The sequence below is a fragment of the Cydia splendana genome, chromosome 13, assembly GCF_910591565.1.
Source record: "Cydia splendana chromosome 13, ilCydSple1.2, whole genome shotgun sequence".
NCBI lineage: Eukaryota > Metazoa > Arthropoda > Insecta > Lepidoptera > Tortricidae > Cydia > Cydia splendana.
In genome coordinates this window covers 20400166-20421312 of record NC_085972.1, presented here as the reverse complement: position 1 = coordinate 20421312, position 21147 = coordinate 20400166, and the positions used below count along the sequence as shown (strand labels likewise).

The 21147-nt window shown below is 38.5% G+C and overlaps 1 protein-coding gene and 1 long non-coding RNA gene across 7 annotated transcripts in view; one reads left to right on the top strand and one right to left on the bottom strand.

Annotated features, from left to right (window-relative positions):
- Positions 1-21147, bottom strand: part of LOC134796328 (uncharacterized) — a 280891-nt gene that overhangs the window by 197892 nt on the left and 61852 nt on the right. The window lies entirely within an intron of this gene.
- The window catches only part of LOC134796317 (mucin-3A), a 103116-nt gene that overhangs the window by 57653 nt on the left and 24316 nt on the right, over positions 1-21147 (top strand). For all 6 annotated transcript variants that reach the window (XM_063768402.1, XM_063768401.1, XM_063768400.1 and 3 more), the window contains one exon: positions 698-840. In XM_063768402.1, coding sequence (XP_063624472.1) covers positions 698-840 — 143 coding nt within the window. The remainder of the gene's footprint in view (positions 1-697; positions 841-21147) is intronic.

Here is a 21147-nt window from a genome sequence, read left to right as displayed (position 1 = left end):
AGGTATTAATATGCTTAGTTATATTTAAAAAAAATATACAAACTCTCAAGAGCTTTAACCTGCCGAAACAGGGGCCCTTTACCTTACCTTACTATGTACCTTTATACAAGGATACTTTTTTTATAGCAATGGTTTCAGGAATATCAGTTTATTTGTTTTTTATTACCTGCTATTAAGATAAATAACGACTTGGGTTTTAAAAGCTCTTTCCTAATGGCGATTTGCCAATGTCCGAAATCAGAACGATCATTGCTCGAAAGTGCACTGTAAAAAGTGGCTTATTATAAAACGTAAAATACCTGCTTTTATTTAGTTCTCTCATTTTTTACCTTTGTTGATATTTTTTTAGGGACAATAGTGACACAGATTGTTAGAAGAAATGTTGTGTCTCTTACTACTCATATGTTAAGTAGATGGCCCATTATGGCTTATATGTAACTATGTACCACAAAAGTGTAGGTATGTTTGGTACATTTAAATTCCAAAATATCAGTGGTTCCACCCACACTAAAAAGTTGATTCTACCCTTCCCATAGTGTGCTCAAATAATCTGAACAACTTCAAATTTTACTATACATATATAAGTACACGAAATTAATGAAACGTTTATGTACGTTATACGTTATTAACGAAAGTATGGTTACTAACGAAGAACTGTTTTTGCATTATGTTGACCGATAATATATGTTTGCTCCAGTGATCGAGCAGGGCGACACGAGTGAGGACACGGAGGCGCGCGCGTTGTTGAACAAATTCCTCGGAGCCACCGTGCTCATGGCCGGCATGAAGAACTATGTGGCGGAGGCACAGAACCAGCAGCGTCCAGTTCAGCACACGAAGGTAGGATTCGTTTAAGGTCCAATAGGTTCGTGTTCTTCTCTCACTTTCACTGAGCGTAAGCGTGAGCGAGATTATGTGATGTGCGAGATTATTAGATGTGCGTGCTCGGGACCGCGGATATCATGTTTTTGAATTTAAATTTTTTGTGTATTTTATTAATGAAAAAGTAAGCACTGTGTTCTCTCAAGCATACTAATACATATTGCTTATTTTTAGAAATAATTTTCCATATTTTTAGTTTTTGTGCAATATTTATAATAATTTTTAAAGTGGCTAAGCCTAGATTTAGACCTAGTTCGTAATTTTTTTCTATGGAGTGAAAGTCAAAAATTCAGGATTCGAATCGCTGAAGGCCCTAGAGCCCTTTCTCTAGGCCTCAAGATTGCTGATATTTTTTTTTGTAACCGTAATATGATCTAAAATATCCCTACGACTTTTTAGTTACTCTACGACTCTTCCCGCTCCGCTCTTTTTGTAATTTTTAACTTCTCTTGTGTCGACAGAAGTAATTTGCCCGCTACGAACACTAACGAACAGGTCCCACGTTAATGTCGCTTGGCTTAATTTTATCATACACATTAAGCCCATATGTGAAAAGTTTTAAAACGAAGAAGAAAAACATTATTTAACTAATCAGGATTAATCGACGAAAAAGCAACAATTATGTGTCCCAAGCGGTGGTGGCCGAGTGGATATGACGTCCGACTTTCAATCCGGAGGTCGCGGGTTCAAATCCTGGCTAGTACCAATGAGTTTTTCGGAACTTATGTACGAAATATCATTTGATATTTATCACTAGCTTTTCGGTGAAGGAAAACATCGTGAGGAAACCTGCGTACATCTGCGAAGACATTCAAAGGTGTATGTGAAGTCCCCAATCCGCATTGGGCTAGCGTGGGGACTATAGCCCAAGCCCTCTTGCGCATGAGAGGAGGCCTGTGCCCAGCAGTGGGACGTATATAGGCTGAAATGATGATGATAATGTGTCCCAATGCATGCCATTTGCTCTAATATTACAGACCCATGGGATGCTCCTTTGGCGTAAACGTTCTGAGAGCTCTCCATAAACTCTGTTCTAATGTAAAAAAATGCCAACAGATGGCAGCGCACGCACCGATCGTAATCATTGTCGGAAAACTTGGAACATCTACGTCTGAATGGAAAATTCGAGTAAAATACAGAAGTGTGACTAACATACAAGTTGATGTCCGTATAATCCCAGAAACGAGTATATATTTTTTTTAAAGCAAAGTAAAAGTTTCCGTTAAAAACGACAAATTAACGCTATACAGTTTCGGTTTATTTATAAGTATTTTAGTCTGTTTTTTTTTTCGCAAATAGTTACCAAAGCAAAGAAAGCAATATGAATACATGCCCAGACCACATCATAAAATGTTCATTCATTCGTTTGAACACTTAATTCCTATCCTGTTTTTGCATCTGAGATTAGAACGCTATAAAAATATTCAAACATAGAGCGACGCAACACTTAACTGCCCATCGGTAGACCTTATGCCTTGGCAATAAGGTATAAAATCGTTAGTTAACAATGTGGGTGATGAAGTTAATATGCACACTCTTAAGAGAGGAGATAACGCAAAATTCTAGTTTAGGTATTAAATTTTTAAAACTTTTAATTAATAGCACATACCGTAAATCACACGGAAACTACACTATATTTGAAAAGGCAGAATCCAATCAAAACCTTAAAAGGTTAAAGTTGGCTGAATAGACAAAAAAACACGGAAACATGTCTAAATTTCATTTATTTTCAATTATATATTGTTACTCTGGTGAAGCTTGATGCTGTGAAGCGCTGGTGGCCTAGCGGTAAGGTAAGGAAGATGATATATATTGTTACTCTGCATACTAACTATAGCAAACAGCTTGTGATATAGCCCAGAGAACTGACGAGCAAACTTTTAAACAGAAGTATATTTTCAGAGTAATTTAGATAAATGGTAAACCCGTCGCATATCTTCCGTCGAAAGTTTCGCATGCCATATCTTTTGTTTCCTTCTAACTTCCTGGCTTCACGCCCCCTCTTAACATTGTGGACGATACGCACGGCGCTATCTGCTAAGGATAGCACGGGAGTTTATTTCTAGAGCAAATAGATGGCGCGTCATGCTCTTTGTTTTATTTGCGCGGTAATTTATTACTTCACTGTAGCTTCATTAGCGGGTGTACTTAATGAAAGGAGACCTAGGTTCTTCCTAGCGTGCTAATTTCTTAGCGGATATACTGAAATACGAATAGGTATTATTTCAAGTCCCTAAAACAAAGCTTGTGGATTTAAATGGAATATTGTGGAGTAATAAAAGTATAATTTAACTTAAACATATACAAGATATATGATATACACTAGACATACAAGATATGTATACTAGATAACAGACCCGTTAAAATAATCGCTAACGTTAGAACAGGTTAGGTTTCAAGAGTGCCTAAATCATCATAGAATATTTCTAAGTTCAAAATTGAATACTAATAAGTTAATAGAAGCTTTCTAATCGTTTATTATTTACCTAATAATTAGCATAACTAGATAAAAACCGCGCCATCATCGCTTAAAAGCTAATAAAGCCCAAAACAAACCCAAAGCGAATACACATCGGCGCCCGCGCCGCCCGTATTGCCGTTTTAAGGCACGCTAGCCCGCGCGGAAAAGCGACGAAAATCGCCGGCGAAAATAACATCGGCTCCACATTTCACCACCAACTCACCTAAAAGGACCTAAATACCTAGTAAAACCCAGAGAAAAAAGGACCTTATAAACAGGGAGAGAGTTAGGGAGGCAAGTGAAGATCGTTTGGATGGTGGAGGTGCTATATTGGGCGCAGTGACGTCAGAGGCGGTCGGAGCGCAGTCCGCGCCGCACTCCCGCGCCGAACGCGCGCCAACCGTTATGTTCAAACAATAAAGCCATTATATATGGTATTCTTGTAGTAGTAGTGTACTGTAGTCTAGAAGGCTAAGGTATAGGCTTTGGTGTTACTTCCGGATTGCGCTTTCGGCTGAAGCTTTTGCGTAAGTGCCTTTTGACTTATTTTGAAGATCGATATTTTGATCCTTCCAGAATTACCATTACTTATTAATACTGTAAAAAAATATTTTTACTACACGATTTTGATTTTATTTGTCTAAACTTGGTAAATTTTTATGCATTTTATTTATAACCTGAATAATATATTCTAATGCAATTTTAAATTAATATTTTCCAATTTATTAAAATCACTTTCATATATATTTCTGTAGTTTTAATTTCAAGGATTGTTTACAAAAACCTAACGTTTCACAAAATCTATGTCGGAATTAGATAGTCTCAGTAACTCTCTAACTCTGTATTATAATATTTATAGGAATAATTTGTAACATGTGTTTGTCTATAAACTGCATGTGGAATTGACGGTGACAAGTAATGTGGTCGAACCAATCCGCTCGTAAATTCGACTATTTATGACTTAGAAATTATACAGGTGCTGTCCAAGAATACATATATTACTTTCGAATACATCTAGTATTTTGTGTGCATTAGAGCGCGGACATGCATTTAACACGTGTTTCAGAGGTACTAGAGGACTATTCATACATCATTTGACTTTTGAATTATGTAGTCTAACTTAAAACTAGCATAACTTTATAACATTATACATTGTCGCAGCTACTTTGACGATTCCTAGATTCTAATCAAATAAGTATCATGAGCTACTTTAGCCCTTTCAGAACCGACCAATACAACTACATACAACAAGGCCTCTGCCCTCTGCCAGTCATTTATCAGGATCATAAGGATCATAGGAGCCTCAGCAGATGATAAATCTCATCATCAACTCATTCCTATTTGTTACAGTGGACACTTTGCACATTGACAAGTAGACTGACTGCTTCTGAACATGACAAGGCTTAAGACTAAGATTATGCTGCATTTAATCTTGGTCTTAAGCCTTTTGTCTTTAGAAGAGAAGTAAAATATTCAGCTAGTTTAAATTTACTATTCTTCTTTCTCGCGTTGTCCCGGCATTTTGCCACGGCTCATGGGAGTCTGGGAGTCTGGGGTCCAACTAGGTCTAGCTTCAATTTACTATATTAGACGAAACTCAAAATTTTCACATTGTTTTTGAGATCTCCCTGTGATTAAGAAGTATAGTTGGACCAAGCTAACTCTTGAGTCTCACAAAGACAAAGTGTGGCTATGTCATCATTAATTTCAAATGTTTATGAAAATATGACACTCGCTCACTTTGTTGTGTTCAAGCTCAAGCCGAATCATTTGAATATTTATGAGAAAAAAATACTCGTAAATGAAAGTGTACGCGTAGTTTATTTCAAGTGTTCAAAAATCGAATAGTTCGCGACCTACACCGCTGACATTCGGCCATCGCGTCTCGAGCGAGGCCGCTTGCGACACCACTCACTGAAAATAACTGAAAAATATTTTATTTCTAGTTTTTGTGGACCGCGAGCTTCGCATCACATGCATTCTCTTACGCTCTTGTAGATAATTAATAAGTGTCACTACGACCACTGCTATTAACTAAAAAATATATATGATACATAAATATCTATATTACCTATCGGTCTGTACTATTTTGGTACCTTATCACAAACTGACTTAACGCACTTAACTATCTATAACAACCCACCAAAACTTTTGTATGTACCCAACTATTACGCACATAAAATGAACAAAATATATAATAAGAACAATTTCAAAGATTATCCTAACAATCACCAACGCATCTAAATAAACTTTCCATAAAGCCAATTTGGCAGTAGACATACAATAGCGGTCGACTTTAATCGAAATCATAATTCAAGTCTGAAGTGAAATTAATCCATAAATTCAATAACATTCAACAACTAATTGGTTTTCAAAACTGAACCGATACCGTTACGAACAATTAGTTATCTTTTAATTGAATCTTCTAAGCTTTTACGGTAGTTCTATTAACCGGAACACTTGTCATAGTTGGGTTAGTAAATTACTTTTCTCAAAAATGGACGGCAAAGTCGACGTTGCCGTATAAAAATTTGGTCGCGAAGTGCGGAGTTTATGGTCAGTCAAAAATTAAAAAGTTAAAAACATTGCAGTCTCGATTTTGGGACTGCAATGTTGCATACAAATTCCATTATTTGTCGAGTTCCAAACTTTTTAAAAGTTTAAATGGCCATATCAAATGAAGGCACAGGCCCATTAAACAGCCCAACAGATGATTAGTAATAATTATTATAATGTTGGTATCGCGACTATTTAGCTGCCTCAAATAGCTTGGCGTATTTTCGGCAGAAAAATACACTTCTATTTTAAAATTTAAAAAATAAAAAGGCGGCAAAGCAAACTTTTTCAATTGTTTCTACTTTTTTCTGTGAAAATATATATGTAAGAACGTTGCTTTTGTAAAATATTCCTATTATATTTATATTTGTTGCACCATTTTTGAGAAAAGCACTATATATGACTCGGCTGGAAGGCTACTTGCTGGCTTCGGATTCAATTAAACGGACTCCCAAGGTCGTCCGTTTAAAACGAATCCTCAGCCTGCAAGTAGCTACTTCCGAGCCTCGACAATAATGTACTATTTTCTACTAGTCGACTGTAATTCTTGAATTAAGATTTCTTATACCAAACTGCAATTGGGTATTTTTAATCTATGGGCTCCCAACTCAACTATAATATTCATTTCGATACAGTTTAGTCAACTATAATGAAATTGACCAATCACAGCTCGCCGCGATCAAGAGGACGAAACAAAACCATAGCTCAAATTAATTGTTTTAGGTTGTATAGTAGAAATAATTGGTTCATAAGTCAGAAACGCGCATGTGACACCCTTAATATAGCAATATCCATTGACTACGAAAACCTAGTGTTGCTAGTTAGTCTCCATAGGCTACGGTGGCCAAAATCGAGAAAACAACTGTCTAAAAAATTAATTTAGCGCGGAGCAAGTACCAGGGCCTCATGAATTACGAGAAGGTGTCGTTGACCAGCCCGCCGTGGGGCGCGGGGCGCGGCGGCCTGGTCGCGTACCAGTATGAAGGTATCGCGGCTGCTCGAGAATCTTAGCTGTATACTTTTGGTTTGGTTTGTTTGTGTGATTCTACTAGTTTAAAGTATTATTTTTGTTTACTAGTAGAAAAAGTATTGTATACAATAGTGATATAATCAAGCTTTTCAATCTCGTACCTTACTTAGGCAACTCAGCAAGCTTCGTTGCCTAAACACGGTACTCGACTGATAAACTCTCTATTATATCACGATTGTATAAAATACTAATAATGCGTATTTGAGGAACCCAAAAGATATTTCTTGTAAGTATTCTTACTAATATTATAAATGTAACTTTGTCGGTAGTGTCTGTCTGTTACCCGAGGAAGGACATAGGATATAGATTTTATGAAGAAAAAAAAACACAATTTAGCGCAAGACGAAGTCGCGGGCAGAAGATACAATCTACATAGGTACAATGTATTTATCTATTATGAGGTATATATATTGAGAAAAACAAACAATAAACTAATCAGATACACTACTACCCCTCACGCACGTATAATTCAAATTATGATGATAATTCGTACTGTCTGGAATTCGAGTCAATTATAATATCATTCGTTCATAACCCTATGCAAAAACTCAAAAAGTAGCAAGCAAAAAATCAATTAAGCTTTGAAATTGAAATAAAATTACTTAAGTATACATTAATATTACAACATTAGTCTTCGGATGCAACTCAATCTATGTAGAGGTCGTTGAAAACTTTCAACCCCCTTGTTGATCACTGTGAAAAAATTATTGAAATTCAACCGCCAAGAACTTACCTATAATGCCTTACTTGTGGAGCTTTACAATATTTGAAGAATATTCGAGTGACCTACGACCTGTCTTAAGTTGTTCTAAATTTGAATTTTTAAGCTCTACTTTCAATGGTTTATGTTAGGCTGTGCATTGTTTGTCAGTATCTACAGATATTATAAGGCGACTATTTAGATACAGTATACAGGGTGACCCTAACCATTGGACAAACCCTGAAATCCCACGTGGGGTTACTTCTCAGAAATGCTCTAACGGTAATATTATTTTAATTAGAACAAACGATAAAAAAAAAATTTCATACAAAAGTTATTTCCAATAATCGACAACAAAAAGAAACATACTGTACCTATTAATCATTGGCAGTGCTTTTGACAATTTGTTGGAAAATGTGCGGCAATGATGACATTTGCCAAAAGTCAGAATCTTATTAATGTCATAAATAAAAAAGATAATCAAAACGGTCGAAGGTTTCATACTATTTATTACAGGAACTACTTACACATACAGGTTGCTCCAAAGTAAAAAAAATCGTAATTTGTTAATTTCTTCGTAACCGCTACACCAATTGTTATGATACTTTGTATACTGGTTCTAAATACCCTAATGCATATGTACATTTCGGCTTTGTCCAATGGCTAGGGACACCCTGTATATTGTAATATTAGTAACCTTACTATTACAATAGGCTATTTGACTGTATTTGAAATAAATGATTTTACACCATGCAAGAAATAAAGCACCAGAAGATTAATAGAGAAATGTATCTTTATACAGCAGTAATTTTTAGACACAATTTCAATTTTAAAACCCGTATAAAACTATAAAGAATAGGTAATTTCATCGTGACGTCACATGCTAGTGTTTCATATAAATTCCATAGTAGCAAAATCGTTTTGACAGTTCGAAAAAAGAATCTGATTTTACTATAGTATTCAAATACCCTATTCACATGGTAGCTATAGGTAAGTAAGAGTAATATCTCTCGTGCACTTTTTACTTAATTCCTCAAAACACACTCTACGCACATGTTCGCTATAAAAGAATAATCAAAGGAAATTTCCCACAAATGTCCGCGGGTCATTGATACCATCCATCTGTTTCATCTCGAGTATTTATTCAAGAGTTGAACGAACAACTACTGTCACAACAGAAGTGCAAAAATAGTGAGCCAATGTACCGAACTACTGCTGCGTACTCGAGTTCAATGAACTTGCATTTCGGATTAAAATGATTTACGTCACATCGTTTTCTGTAAATTTGTGTCCTCGAAATTGGTGTAATTATAAATGCACTAGCGTCTGCATGCGACCTCGTTAATGATGATTGACAAAAAATATCCTGATGTTCTTCCTCGGGCCTCAAACTATTTATCCCCATACCAAAGCAGCGGCAGCAAGCCATACAGCACTGCAAGTGTGAAGAGGTAACAGTCAAACAGAGTTACTTCCGAATTTATAATATTAGTGTGCTTTTGTCAATCTATCATATCTACTTCAATCGTTAGTGTCAATAAAACACATAATATATGCATGATAGAAAACGCCCATCGAAAATTAAATCATATTGTACCTATAGAAATTAGTCACGTGAATTTTCGTAGGCACGTTTGCCGCTGTACAATAAAATTGTCACCTTGGCTACACCCCCAGGGCTTATTTCGACAATGCTCTTACCAAATATATTTCATATCCCTACTTACACTAATAGCACGACAATTTTATTTTAAAGATTACGAGTTTTCATTTTACTTGCACAGACATTTCTCCTCTAATTTCTAATTTAATTGCAGCAGCATTTCTTGTGGCCACCAGAGCACAGACTGCGATGACATCTACACAGTTTTATTACGTTTACTAACTAGCTTTCTAATTAATTTAGTCAGCAAGCAAGCAAGGCACGATACAGAAATGGTATAACCTTACATTCAAACACTTGCACTAAATGGAGCTCGAGGCAATAAATATTGGGTACCATTTAACTGTTTAAGCTCTGCTGTTTGTTGTTGGATGACTTAACTGTTTTATATGACTAGGTATTTAGATAGTCTTTCGATAACGATATAGATCCTATAGTGACACAATGATGTCATCGGATTAACGGCCGTCGATAGTGAAACCGGCGCGCTGCCATGGATCGATGGATCTATAGATCGTATTAGGTCACGCAGAAACCCGAGCGGAGTGAACGCCCGCGCTAATTTTACCGCGCGCGCGCAAGTAGGTCAGATCGATCGATCGCGATCAATACAAGTGCATTCGAGGTAATGGACTGATAGTGCAACAAGTGTATCCTCATGCGATTATCATAATCGTGTCAGAAAGCTGACTGTCTTAATTCGATCTCACTTTTTTAACAAAAAAAATCTGAGCACAATTTAAGTAGTCCCTCGAGGAAATACCGACAAGGAGCTTCTTCTACAGCCAGAGTAATATACTACTCAGGTTCTCCTAGAGTCCAAGGGTTCAGGTTCTACAATCAGTAAAAAAGGCCTTCTGAAACCGACCATATCTTTACTAAAGAATCATTGAATCTATGAACTAGGCCCTGTTTACAATACAGTTGTGACGATATATTTGGGTCGATAATCTGTAGCGCATACTTTAACTGTAGTTCAGCAGATACACTTTTAATACGAGTATCTTCTGTTAAACCCAGCATCCATTTGGCACCAATCCAACACTCACCAAAGTTATAAACTTAATTTCTCTACTAAAATCTTTTGAATTAGAACTCTTCCGTGTGTTGTATTTAAGAGTGTATTTACAAACAAAGATGTGTGAAGTGTCAAGACACAATTAAAGCTGCGCGTGCGCTTCCTGCTGCCACTGCCAACTCTAACGCTGGCAAATTAGACACTATTTGTAGAAACAAGCGATGTAATCATGATCTCTCCGAATAGGTATATTATGAAGAGAGGTAGATATAGAGCTAAGAATGAATACTGGAAGAAATACGCCACTTTGACAGTTTTATGTTCTGTTCGTTGTAAAAAAGCAAGGAACCGCATATTATCTTATATTACAAAAAAAATAGAATAGTCCAAAATTTCCATTAAAGATTGTAAACATTTTATATTAAATTTTCTCTTTTTAAGCTAGTCACCACTTTTTTCTTTTTCGTTTATCTCCGAAACTATGTAAATTAAATACATTATGCGCTACAACAAAGAACTAGACTTGAAACCTGTTTGTAAACACACTCCGACGCGACGTCACATCACCAGCATGATCTTGTGAAGCTTTGTTCGGGCATCCAGCGCTGGCGCGCCGCCAACCTGCGCCCGCGCATCTATCAGGAGGAACGACCTTCCTCCCTGTCTGCACTTATATGGCAGTTGGCGAGTTCCCCGAAAGGGCTCGGCCTTGTCGGACAAAGCGCTTTTTGTCCGTTTCTGCGAAATACAGAAGCAATTGAGCTAATTTGTGAACAGAGTCCTTGGAACTCGGAGTTTTCAGAAGACACTTGAGTGGCATTGAGTGAGTTTATTGATGTGTTCAAAGTGTGTCTTTAAGATTAAATGGACTTGGAATTCTGCTTTCAACTCAGGGTAGTCTTTTTTATATAACAGAATAGGTACAAGATTTTCTTAAATGCATTTATGGATATTAAAGAAAACCTAGTTACAGTAGTTACCACAGAATATGAACACAACGTGTTTGAAAGCGATTGATAGTTCGCAATTTTGCTTCTAACAATTTGTAAGCTATCTATGGGGAGAAATCCATAAGCTCATTATAGCGTCTCGTGCGCACACCGTACAGTGCACAGTCGCACACGCATCCGTCGATCACACGCGAAAGCTGACCACATGCAGTAGAAACGCTGACAGTTGTCATGTCATCGTGATTGTTAGATTTCTCTGTCATGAATACGCGTTCGAATAGTGAGTAATTTAGATCCGTATCGTATACTATGTAAGTGTACTATGATATTTATTATGTACCTATGTTCAAACTTCTTGAATAAACGTCTTTTATTATTATTATCTATTTATTTATTTTTCGTCTTAAGTTAGGGTTTTTATTATTATTATTCTCTTTATTTATTTTTCATCTCAAGTTAGGTTATTTATAATAGAATATAAAAGTAAAATACAAAAACACTTACAAAACGATAAAAAATACATATAAACACATTATAAAAAACCTAACCTAGGGTGCCGCCAGCAGCGGGGCAAGGCCCAAGCTACCGGTGGTCAGGGCCGCAGAGAGAGGAACCGGCGGACTATCCGCGCCGTGTCCAAGATCACCGTCTTCTGCATCTGACCCTTGATCCAACCACCTAGCGAAAGTCTCTCAAGATGTTGGTCGAGACTCTTCGCTATTAGACCGTTCACTGAAACGACTATCGGGACAATGATCGTCAAATCAACATCCCACATGGCGGTTATCTCGTGAGCCAAGTCTAGGTACTTACTGGACTTGTCCTTCTCGGCCTTCACGAGATTCTCGTCATGGGGGATGATGATGTCAACGAGCACAGCCCGACGTTGCGATCGATCTATTATCACTATGTCAGGCTTATTGGCTACAATAGTCCTGTCAGTGATGATAGATCGATCCCAATAGAGCGTGGCACGACCATTCTCGAGAACAGGCGCAGGTAAGTACTTGTAGTACGGTACTTCGCGGTCCACAAGGCCATATAGAAGAGCAAGTTGCTGGTGAATAATCCTGGCTACGAGATTATGTCTGTGCAAGTACTCGCCGTTAGCAAGATGAGAACACCCGGAAATGATATGCCTGAGTGACTCTCCGGGACGGCGGCATGCCCGACAAATGTCGACCGTACCGTCCTTCAGGATATATTTCCGATAGTTGTTCGTCATCATCACTTCGTCCGCAATTGCACAGGCAAAACCCTCGGTTTCTCCGAAAAGGTCCCCGAATCGTAACCAGTTCACCGACGCGAGCAGGTCCACATCGGGTCCCGTGAGGGCCTTGTAGTACCGCCCGTGTAGCACCTTACTCTCCCATGCCGCCTTGCGATCCGCAGTACTTAGTACCACAGGTTTGCGCCAGTTCTCGTTTGCCAAGGAGAGCGGCGTGAGGTTCCTGTCTACTGCCACTACATCACGATGCATCCCACACTCGTTGTTTAGGAAATAATTCCTGAGATTGTACACCTCGCGGTTATGGAGATCCTTGGCGTTTAGGAAGCCTCGGCCTCCACACTTCCGTGGGATGTACAATCTCATAACTGACGAGCGTGGGTGTAGCATGCGATGTGCGGTGAGCAGTGACCGGACCCTCCGATCCAGGGCGTCGAGCTCGGTCTGAGTCCACCTTAGTATGCCAAAGGAGTATGTGAGTAGGGGCATTACCCAGGCGTTGAAGGCGCGCACTTTATTGCCTCCTGACAAAAGACTGTTAAGGACTTTTGTGAGCCGACTGAAAAAGCGCTCCTTCACCGACCGTCTAATACCCTCGTCCTCAATACCCAACGACTGTGACATACCAAGGTATTTATAGGTTTCTGATTCAGAGATAGATCTGAAAGACATTGTCTCAGAGAGTTGTAAATTTGTTGAATTTACAACCCTCCCCCGCTGTACATACATAACCGCACATTTATCGACACCAAACTCCATGTTGATGGCACTACTGAAAACTTCGGTGATTTTCAGTAGTTCCAACAAGTCTTGGCTATTTGGTGCAAATAATTTGAGGTCATCCATGTACAGAAGGTGAGAGATGAGTTCACCCTCTCTCCGAAGCCGGCAACCTAGTCCCAAATCCTTCAGCAGGGTGCTGAGGGGATTCAAAGCTAGGCAGAACCACAGGGGACTCAGACTGTCGCCCTGAAAGATTCCTCGCTCAATCCTTATAAAATCCTGCGGGCCAGGGCGGTCATCCCCGCCTCCTGGTTGACGAAGGACTGTGGTCCACTGCCTCATACACGCGCTTAGGAAGACTCTCAGAGCTGCATCAACTTTATACAGCTCTAAGACCCTCCCCAACCATGAATGGGGCACCGAATCATAGGCCTTCTTGTAGTCAATCCAAGCGGCTGAGAGGGCACCCTTGTTCCGCCGGATTTGTTGGCAGATGGTCATGTCTATAAGGAGGAGCTCTTTAGTACCACGGGACCCAACCCTACATCCGTTTTGAGCGGAAGCCAGAATATTGTTTGCGACAATGTGCGCGTTGATTTTTGCTCTCAAAATGGATGTGAGGAGCTTGTAGAGTGTAGGCAAGCATGTGATGGGTCTGTAGTTCTTAGCTTCCGTGGTACTACCGGACTTATAGAGCAGGAAGGTGACACCAGTTGTTAAGGAAGGTGGGAGAGAACCAAGCTCGAGGGCTTGTTGAAATTGTGCTGCCAAGCAGGAGTGCGAGCATCGGAGCCACTTTAGCCAGAAGTTGTGCAATCCATCCGGCCCAGGACTTTTCCAGTTCTGGGCCGTGCGGATGGCACAACTGACGTCATCGGGGCTGATGGTGACTGCCCCCATAGGTTCGATGGACTCGCACTCACGCTCGACAACACTCATCCAACTCCCCTCGGTGTGTCCGACAGGCACCGACCAGATGCTACGCCAGAAGTCAGTCATGGCAGTAGCATCCGGCGGCTGCGTGTCGGGCGTACGAAGGTTGGTTTCCTCCCACTTTCGGTACACCTTCCTTTGGTCACTTTGAAAAAGGCGATTCTGCTGGAATCGATCCACACGCTCTCTGTAGCGGCGAATACGGTTTGCCCATGCATAGACTTTCTGCTTTAGAAAGTCGATGCGCTCTGTGACATTGGCCATGTAGTCGCGGGGCCTGATATCCGTCCCCGCGAACGCCTGGTTCACAAAGCGCATTATTATTATTATTATTATATACCTAACAGGTATTTTGTACACTATTTTGGGCCAAATTGGAAAAACCTACGAATCCAGGCACAGACCAATCCAGGGAAAATCCTACGAATGACTGATTTATTTTATGAGTACCTAGAAGATTTAGATAGACTTAATCGCATGATCTTTCGTTTGTTTATTTCGAGTGTGTCGTTCTTACCTTGGACGTGAAAACTCTCTAAAACAATAAGTACAGTTTACACGACAGAGTAGATCAATACAGTTTTCAATTATAATAAATAAATATATGATTTATGATTTATTTATAATTATGTTTGTTGTAACAACTCGCCCTAATCTGGGAGTCCCCCATCAAGACAGATCTTGTGTGTATGCTAATGTTTTCCGCCGCTTAAGAATTAAATTCAAGACTACATACTTGGTAGAGTCTGGCTAGCCAAAAATTGTTGACAGATATTTCGTTGTTGTGTAATTGTCTATGATTAAAAAAAAAGCTTAAAGTCAGTTGTCAATTTATGTAATTCATTCAAATTGTTTGCGGTTTATAAAGGGGTTTATTTTAAATAATATTTATAATGTCTATACTGAGTGAGGTTCGCAAACTATTATTTAAGCTCGTAAATAATTACGACAATGTGCGAAGTCGACGTGTAGCGTTGTATAACGAAAAACTGCAATGTTTACAACTCCTTAACAAATGTAAACAAATTAGGAGGTTGGTGCTCTATAAATATTTTGATACTTAGCATTTAGCATATTTGGCATAGTACTTATGTATTTTTTTGGTGATGGATTAATATTACGGTATTATCGAGCTAGGTCTTATTTACACTACATTTCATTTTTCGCCTTGTTACAATGGTATATGGTGAGAAAGTGTTAACATATGTGTTTATCGTTGACTGTACTTTACATTAGTGGTAGAAATTATGTGAGCTGACTTTGAGTGCATGTCAACGTATATTTAACTTATATCCTTAGGTATATACCTTACGTGTGCAGATAAAAACAAAAATATTTTCTAGTATCAAAACTATAATTCCTACTACACAAAGTGTGACCAGCCCAAGATTTTTTGAATTTCCCCCCAAACATTTGTGTATTATTTCAGTAGCCAGACTCTAGATATCTAATATCTATGGTAAAAAAATCGTCAGAAAGTGACGCTTATAAGTTCAAGCCGCGGGCTACAACTACAATGCAATCATCATACAGTAAATCAAGTGTCAGAATCGGAAGACCTTAATCCCTTAATCAATGACTTTTATAAAACAGCATACGAGTCATACTGTGACTGTTATCAATTAACATACAACCGTGACTTTTCAAGATTGTTCTCAATTAAGGTAATTAAATGAGCCGGAAGCCAAATTGGCCAATTACATAAATTACACGAATTACTGTTTATTTCTGCAGCGCGATAGAAAGTCATGCGCCTGCGCCGCTACCCGTCTTTCTTCGGGCCTTAAAAGGAGAGCGCTTTATGCAACTTTCTTATTTCAGGGAGCCGGTAATATTAAATATTACTATCAAAAACATAATGACTTTACTGATGTTAAACTCAAGAGCAGTAAAAACGGGATACTTCATGAAAATATATTTTTTATCTCTCAATCCGTTTCAAATCTGTTCAAGTTAATTTCAAATTCGCAGGTACTTTTTCAAGAAACTGTAGGATGGGAAATTGGGGTCTATCGTACAAGGCGAATCATCAACAACCACATGATACAAGTTGCATGTTGCAAGTACCCATAGGTTACGTAAACCGATTAACCAGGTGGCTTTATGGCAAACAACGCGGCATAAAAATACAATAACATAACATGACAAATACATTCCATAAGATTTTAATAGAGCGTGTTTCCCTACATTTGTTTACTAATGAGTTAATTCGTTCGTTCTAACACGATTTGTCATGAAATTAGAGCAACAGTCGGACCAACTGACCGAATCAGTGTCGCCACGCGCCACCTCCTACAGAATTATAACAGACTTAATTGTAATGGAAATAAGGTCTATTATTCAGTTAAACGTTTCTTCCATAGATCACGCAAAAACTGATCACAATAATAATGATTGAGAGGCCGAATGTTTTAACAATTTGACATGGTTTTGATACGACCGTTAATCAACGTGCACCACTCAGTGTGAGCCGCTAACCCTGATTGGTGATAACGATAATATTCAATAAGGTGTCGTCTCATTATGGTCACCCCACAATTATTGACGCGGTATCGGCAAAAGCCGATAGAATAAAACTTTATGTGTACGCATTAAGAGCGAAATGACTTCGTACGACTCGGATCGACTCGGCCGAAGCCATGACAGGACTCGTAACAAAATAAGGTCAAAACCTTGTCAAATTATTAAAACAGAATAAGCCTCCGCGTCTTCCACAGATAACACAAAAACTGATCGACAATTATAATGTAGGAGGTGATAATAGCTAGGTATCGCATGCATGCGCGTGCGATCATGCGGCAGCGCTACCGTTCCGGTGAGATGCTGCATTCGATTGGACCGCTTTGTGCGCAATTAAAACGTCCGGTTGTAAATATGTAAGTAGCTTGTTGAGGTTGAGCATGTGTTCCATATAGGCGGGAAAGGACTTCATTTTCTTTTATTTTCGATTGGGACTTTATTTCGTCCAACAACGACAATGATACTAGGGAGACAACCGTCTATTTTTAATCGACTTTTATAAAGGAGGTGGTTGTCAATAATTTACTTACTTAATGAGATTTTCATTGTGTGTTATTTTTTCGATAGAAATAGTGTGAACATCTTCTTTTTTCAATAACTTAAAAACATTTAGATATTTATATAGAGCACTGTTTATATCGCACATTCGAATTGTGTTTAATGTGGAACAGTTTTCAAGTAAATACATCTCTGACTTATATCTGTAAAATTATATACGTGATAAAAATAAATTTAAATAGAATCCACAACAGAATATTCGAACCAGATTATTCCTTTGCATTCCTCGTGTCTTCGTCACGGTCCCTGTCTGAATACAGAGACAATCCGCAAATTCCCGAGTCTATTATTAAACCGTCCGGATGAACCACAGTTTACTACTAACATTCATGTTTGAAAATGTTAAAATAATCTTTATTCATCAGGAATACAGTTTATAATAGCTTCAAGTGTCAGATTTATCTTTGATAGAAATTAAGCCGTTAATCGACTGGACTTTCTCGTGTTCTTATTGCAAAGTGATCAGTGATTAAATAGCTTCCATTGATCAAGATATAAATAGAGTGATTATATAAAAACGTTTTGCGATTAAATATCAATAAATTGAGAAATCTGTTTACTTTGTATGGATCTCTTTTAAATCGAATTCATTTGAAGCTCACGATTATTGAACGTGATGTTAATTCAAACGTTTTCGCGATTCATTATCACTCGCTTATTATTTATCTGCGCGTGACACGAAGATCGAAGTTTTATTTTAAGATTTTAAATCGTAGGTTCTAGAAATAAAACTATTTTAACGGATTATATCGCGTTCGTAACGAACGCTGCATAAATTCGAAACATCGGGATATATGTATTTTCAATAGTTTAATTTCATGAGTAACTATCGCGGTAATCGAAGACAATATTTTTAAGCTGTAGATTGACGATATCACTGATAAATTAACTTACATATAGATATACCTATTAGTTACACTTATCGTGTGATTTCAATACATTTAGCATTTATAACATGACTTTTACGTCTATCGTTTCCTCAAAAGTATCATAAGCTCAAGAGCTAGCTGTAACTAAATTTAACTTTTAGTCAAAATAAAGAACTTTTAGAAAAAAAATTACATGGATCTATAGACAAGTTTTTTTGGAGATAGAGATTTCCACCAATACTTAAGGAATCTTTCTTTTTGATCTGACGAAATTCTATAACTTGGTTTAAAAAATGTAATACTTATAGCGTCTCACCAAATATTGTCAAAAAAAGTACCTAACTTTCGCAAACGCCACTCGAGTGGAATGCTTCAGTGATATATCAGGCCAGTAACTACATTTAAATACTATTTAACCTAACAAACATTGAATGGCACGTTCGGCGCGTTATTTCGGTGGCGGTTGGCCTGCCAAGCATCTGGCCCACTGATCTTCTGCAACCCTAATTATAGCGGCCGGAAGACTGGAGAACATTGACATACTGACATGGTGTCTCCTGGGATGCTGGTTCAACGTAAAATTACGACAATATTGTAACAAAATGGGACAACTAAACTGTCTGAGTAATTTTTTCTGTCTCATATTTCGGAGGATAAACGTATTTTCTATATTTCTTTCAGTTAGAAGGAGCTAATAATCTAATATTAAAATTATGTATTTGAAAATGTATTCGCTTGTGTGTGTTTTCGCTTCATATCAAACATCATATTAAAGATATAATAAACTTCGAAGTGCAAAATGATTCCGTAAACTGAATTAGTTACAATCCCCTCATGTAAATCCGCACAGTTTAAATCGGACCCCAAAACGACAACGTCAACAACTCTGACTCACAACCTAATCACCATTAAGACAGCTGTCAGATTTGAAAGTTCCGTTTCCCACATCTATTACAACACTCCTGTATATAAATGATTCTTCTCCATATATATTTAAATCATTGTATTCATTTATTTCACGTCATAACTAGTGATGTACCGACTATTGATTTGGCCGACTAGCCGACTAATCGGCGCTCGAATGGCCGATTAGTCGGCTAGTCGGCCAGATCATTAGTTTCGTATAAGTTCAGGTGAAAAACAATCGTTTTGCTCTTTTGGTTGCGCTATTCATCATATTAGCTTGGCTAAAAGGTGTTCTCTACAGGTTCAAAGACCTATCACAAGAATCTTCGTTCAATTTCTGGCATTCTTTTATTTTGCGATCCTGAGCAGACCGTCAGTACAACTTGTAGGAGGTATTTCCAAGGCTCTATTTCCCGTACGTAGTCGCCAGTTAAGAACCTATCCCCTGTGTTCAGCGACTTTACTACCAACGTGCCCTGTTTATAAGTCTCTAAATTTTGCAATTACATTAATAGTTCCCCATTTATTTATTATTTATTAAACTTTACACATAAATTAACAGTATGACACCAAAGCACTTATGTGGTATATTACATAATAATATTAAAATTCAAAAAAATATTTATATAACAACAAATAAACTTATAACAATGAGATCCGGGACGCATTTTTACATTATAATATTTTCTATGCACCTTATCAGTTTCCTGTAAAATACACCAGCACTATCAGCAAATATATCTACATCATCTGACTCCAGTATGATGCGGTTAAGAGCAGTTCGGGCCCGAGCGGTGGGAGCGTGGGCGCCTCGCTGCGTGCGCGCGCCGTTGCCCGCGAACAGGCGCCGCCGCCGCCGCGCCGGCACCGCGCCGCCCGCGCCGCCACACCCGCCCGGCACGCCTGTTGCGACGTTCGCCCGCGGCACTTGCAGTCCCATTCTCTCAAGCACGGATGCGCCATCTACTTTATTGTGAAGTAGTTGTCGATAGTGCATTATGTGTAGCAGCTTTCGTCTAGTCTCTAGTGTTTGAAGGCCGACCATTCCTGTTACGAATAAAGAAGGATACATGTAGGGGTAATATCCATACAGACGTTTGTAGACATGTCTCGAGAATTTCTTTTGCACTCTTTCCAACATCGTGGTATATTTAGTTTCATAGGGATCCCATACTACAGCACCAAATTCAAGGCGACTACGGATGTAAGCGTTGTAGAGCATGACTGCCACCTTTATGTTGGAAAATTGTAAAGATATTCTAAATATAAAACCTAGCGTTTTCGAAACTTTTTTGCATATTGTTATTATATGAAGTCTGAAGTCAAGTTGTTTGTCCAAATTTAGTCCTAAGTCGCGTATTTTGTCAGTCTGTACTAAAGGTGTGTCATGTAGTCTGTAGGTGGTAGGAATCGGCGTTCGGAGTCTAGAGAAAGTTATATGGATACATTTGGATACGTTAAAGTGTAGGCGGTTGTCGTTACTCCATTCAGCAATAGCGTCTATGTCCTTTTGTAGTTGCTGTCGGTCGTGGTCGTCCTTAATACGATGGAAAAGTTTGATGTCATCGGCGAACATCAAACACTGGGCTGTACTGACAACGGCTGGCAAATCATTAATCATTATTAAGAATTGGGTAGGTCCTAATGTACTGCCCTGGCTTACACCAGAGCGAGTATAATAGTGTGGAGATTCATATCCGGCAAGTTTAACATATTGCTTTCGATCCTGTAGATAATTGGCGAAAAAGTGTAAAAGCCTAGGAGTGAAACCAATGTCTGCGAATTTTCGCAGCAGGATATCATTGTCTACAAGATCGAAAGCCTTACGAAAATCAAAGTATGCTGCATCAACTTGCATCCGGGCATCCATAGCTTCCGTAATGTAGTCAACTAACACAACATGGTTTGTCGTTGTTGACCGACCACGACGGAAACCATGTTGAGCGTCATTCATTTTTACTGCGATCTGTTGAGCGATAAGATGGTCTACAATGGATTCAAACAATTTGCCAAACACTGACAGCACAGCAATGGGTCTATATCCTGTTACATCGGATCCTGTACTACTCTTGGGGACAGGGGTTACTCTCGATAATTTCCAGCAGGACGGATACTCCGCACACCGTAGAGAGAGATTGAATATAGCTAGA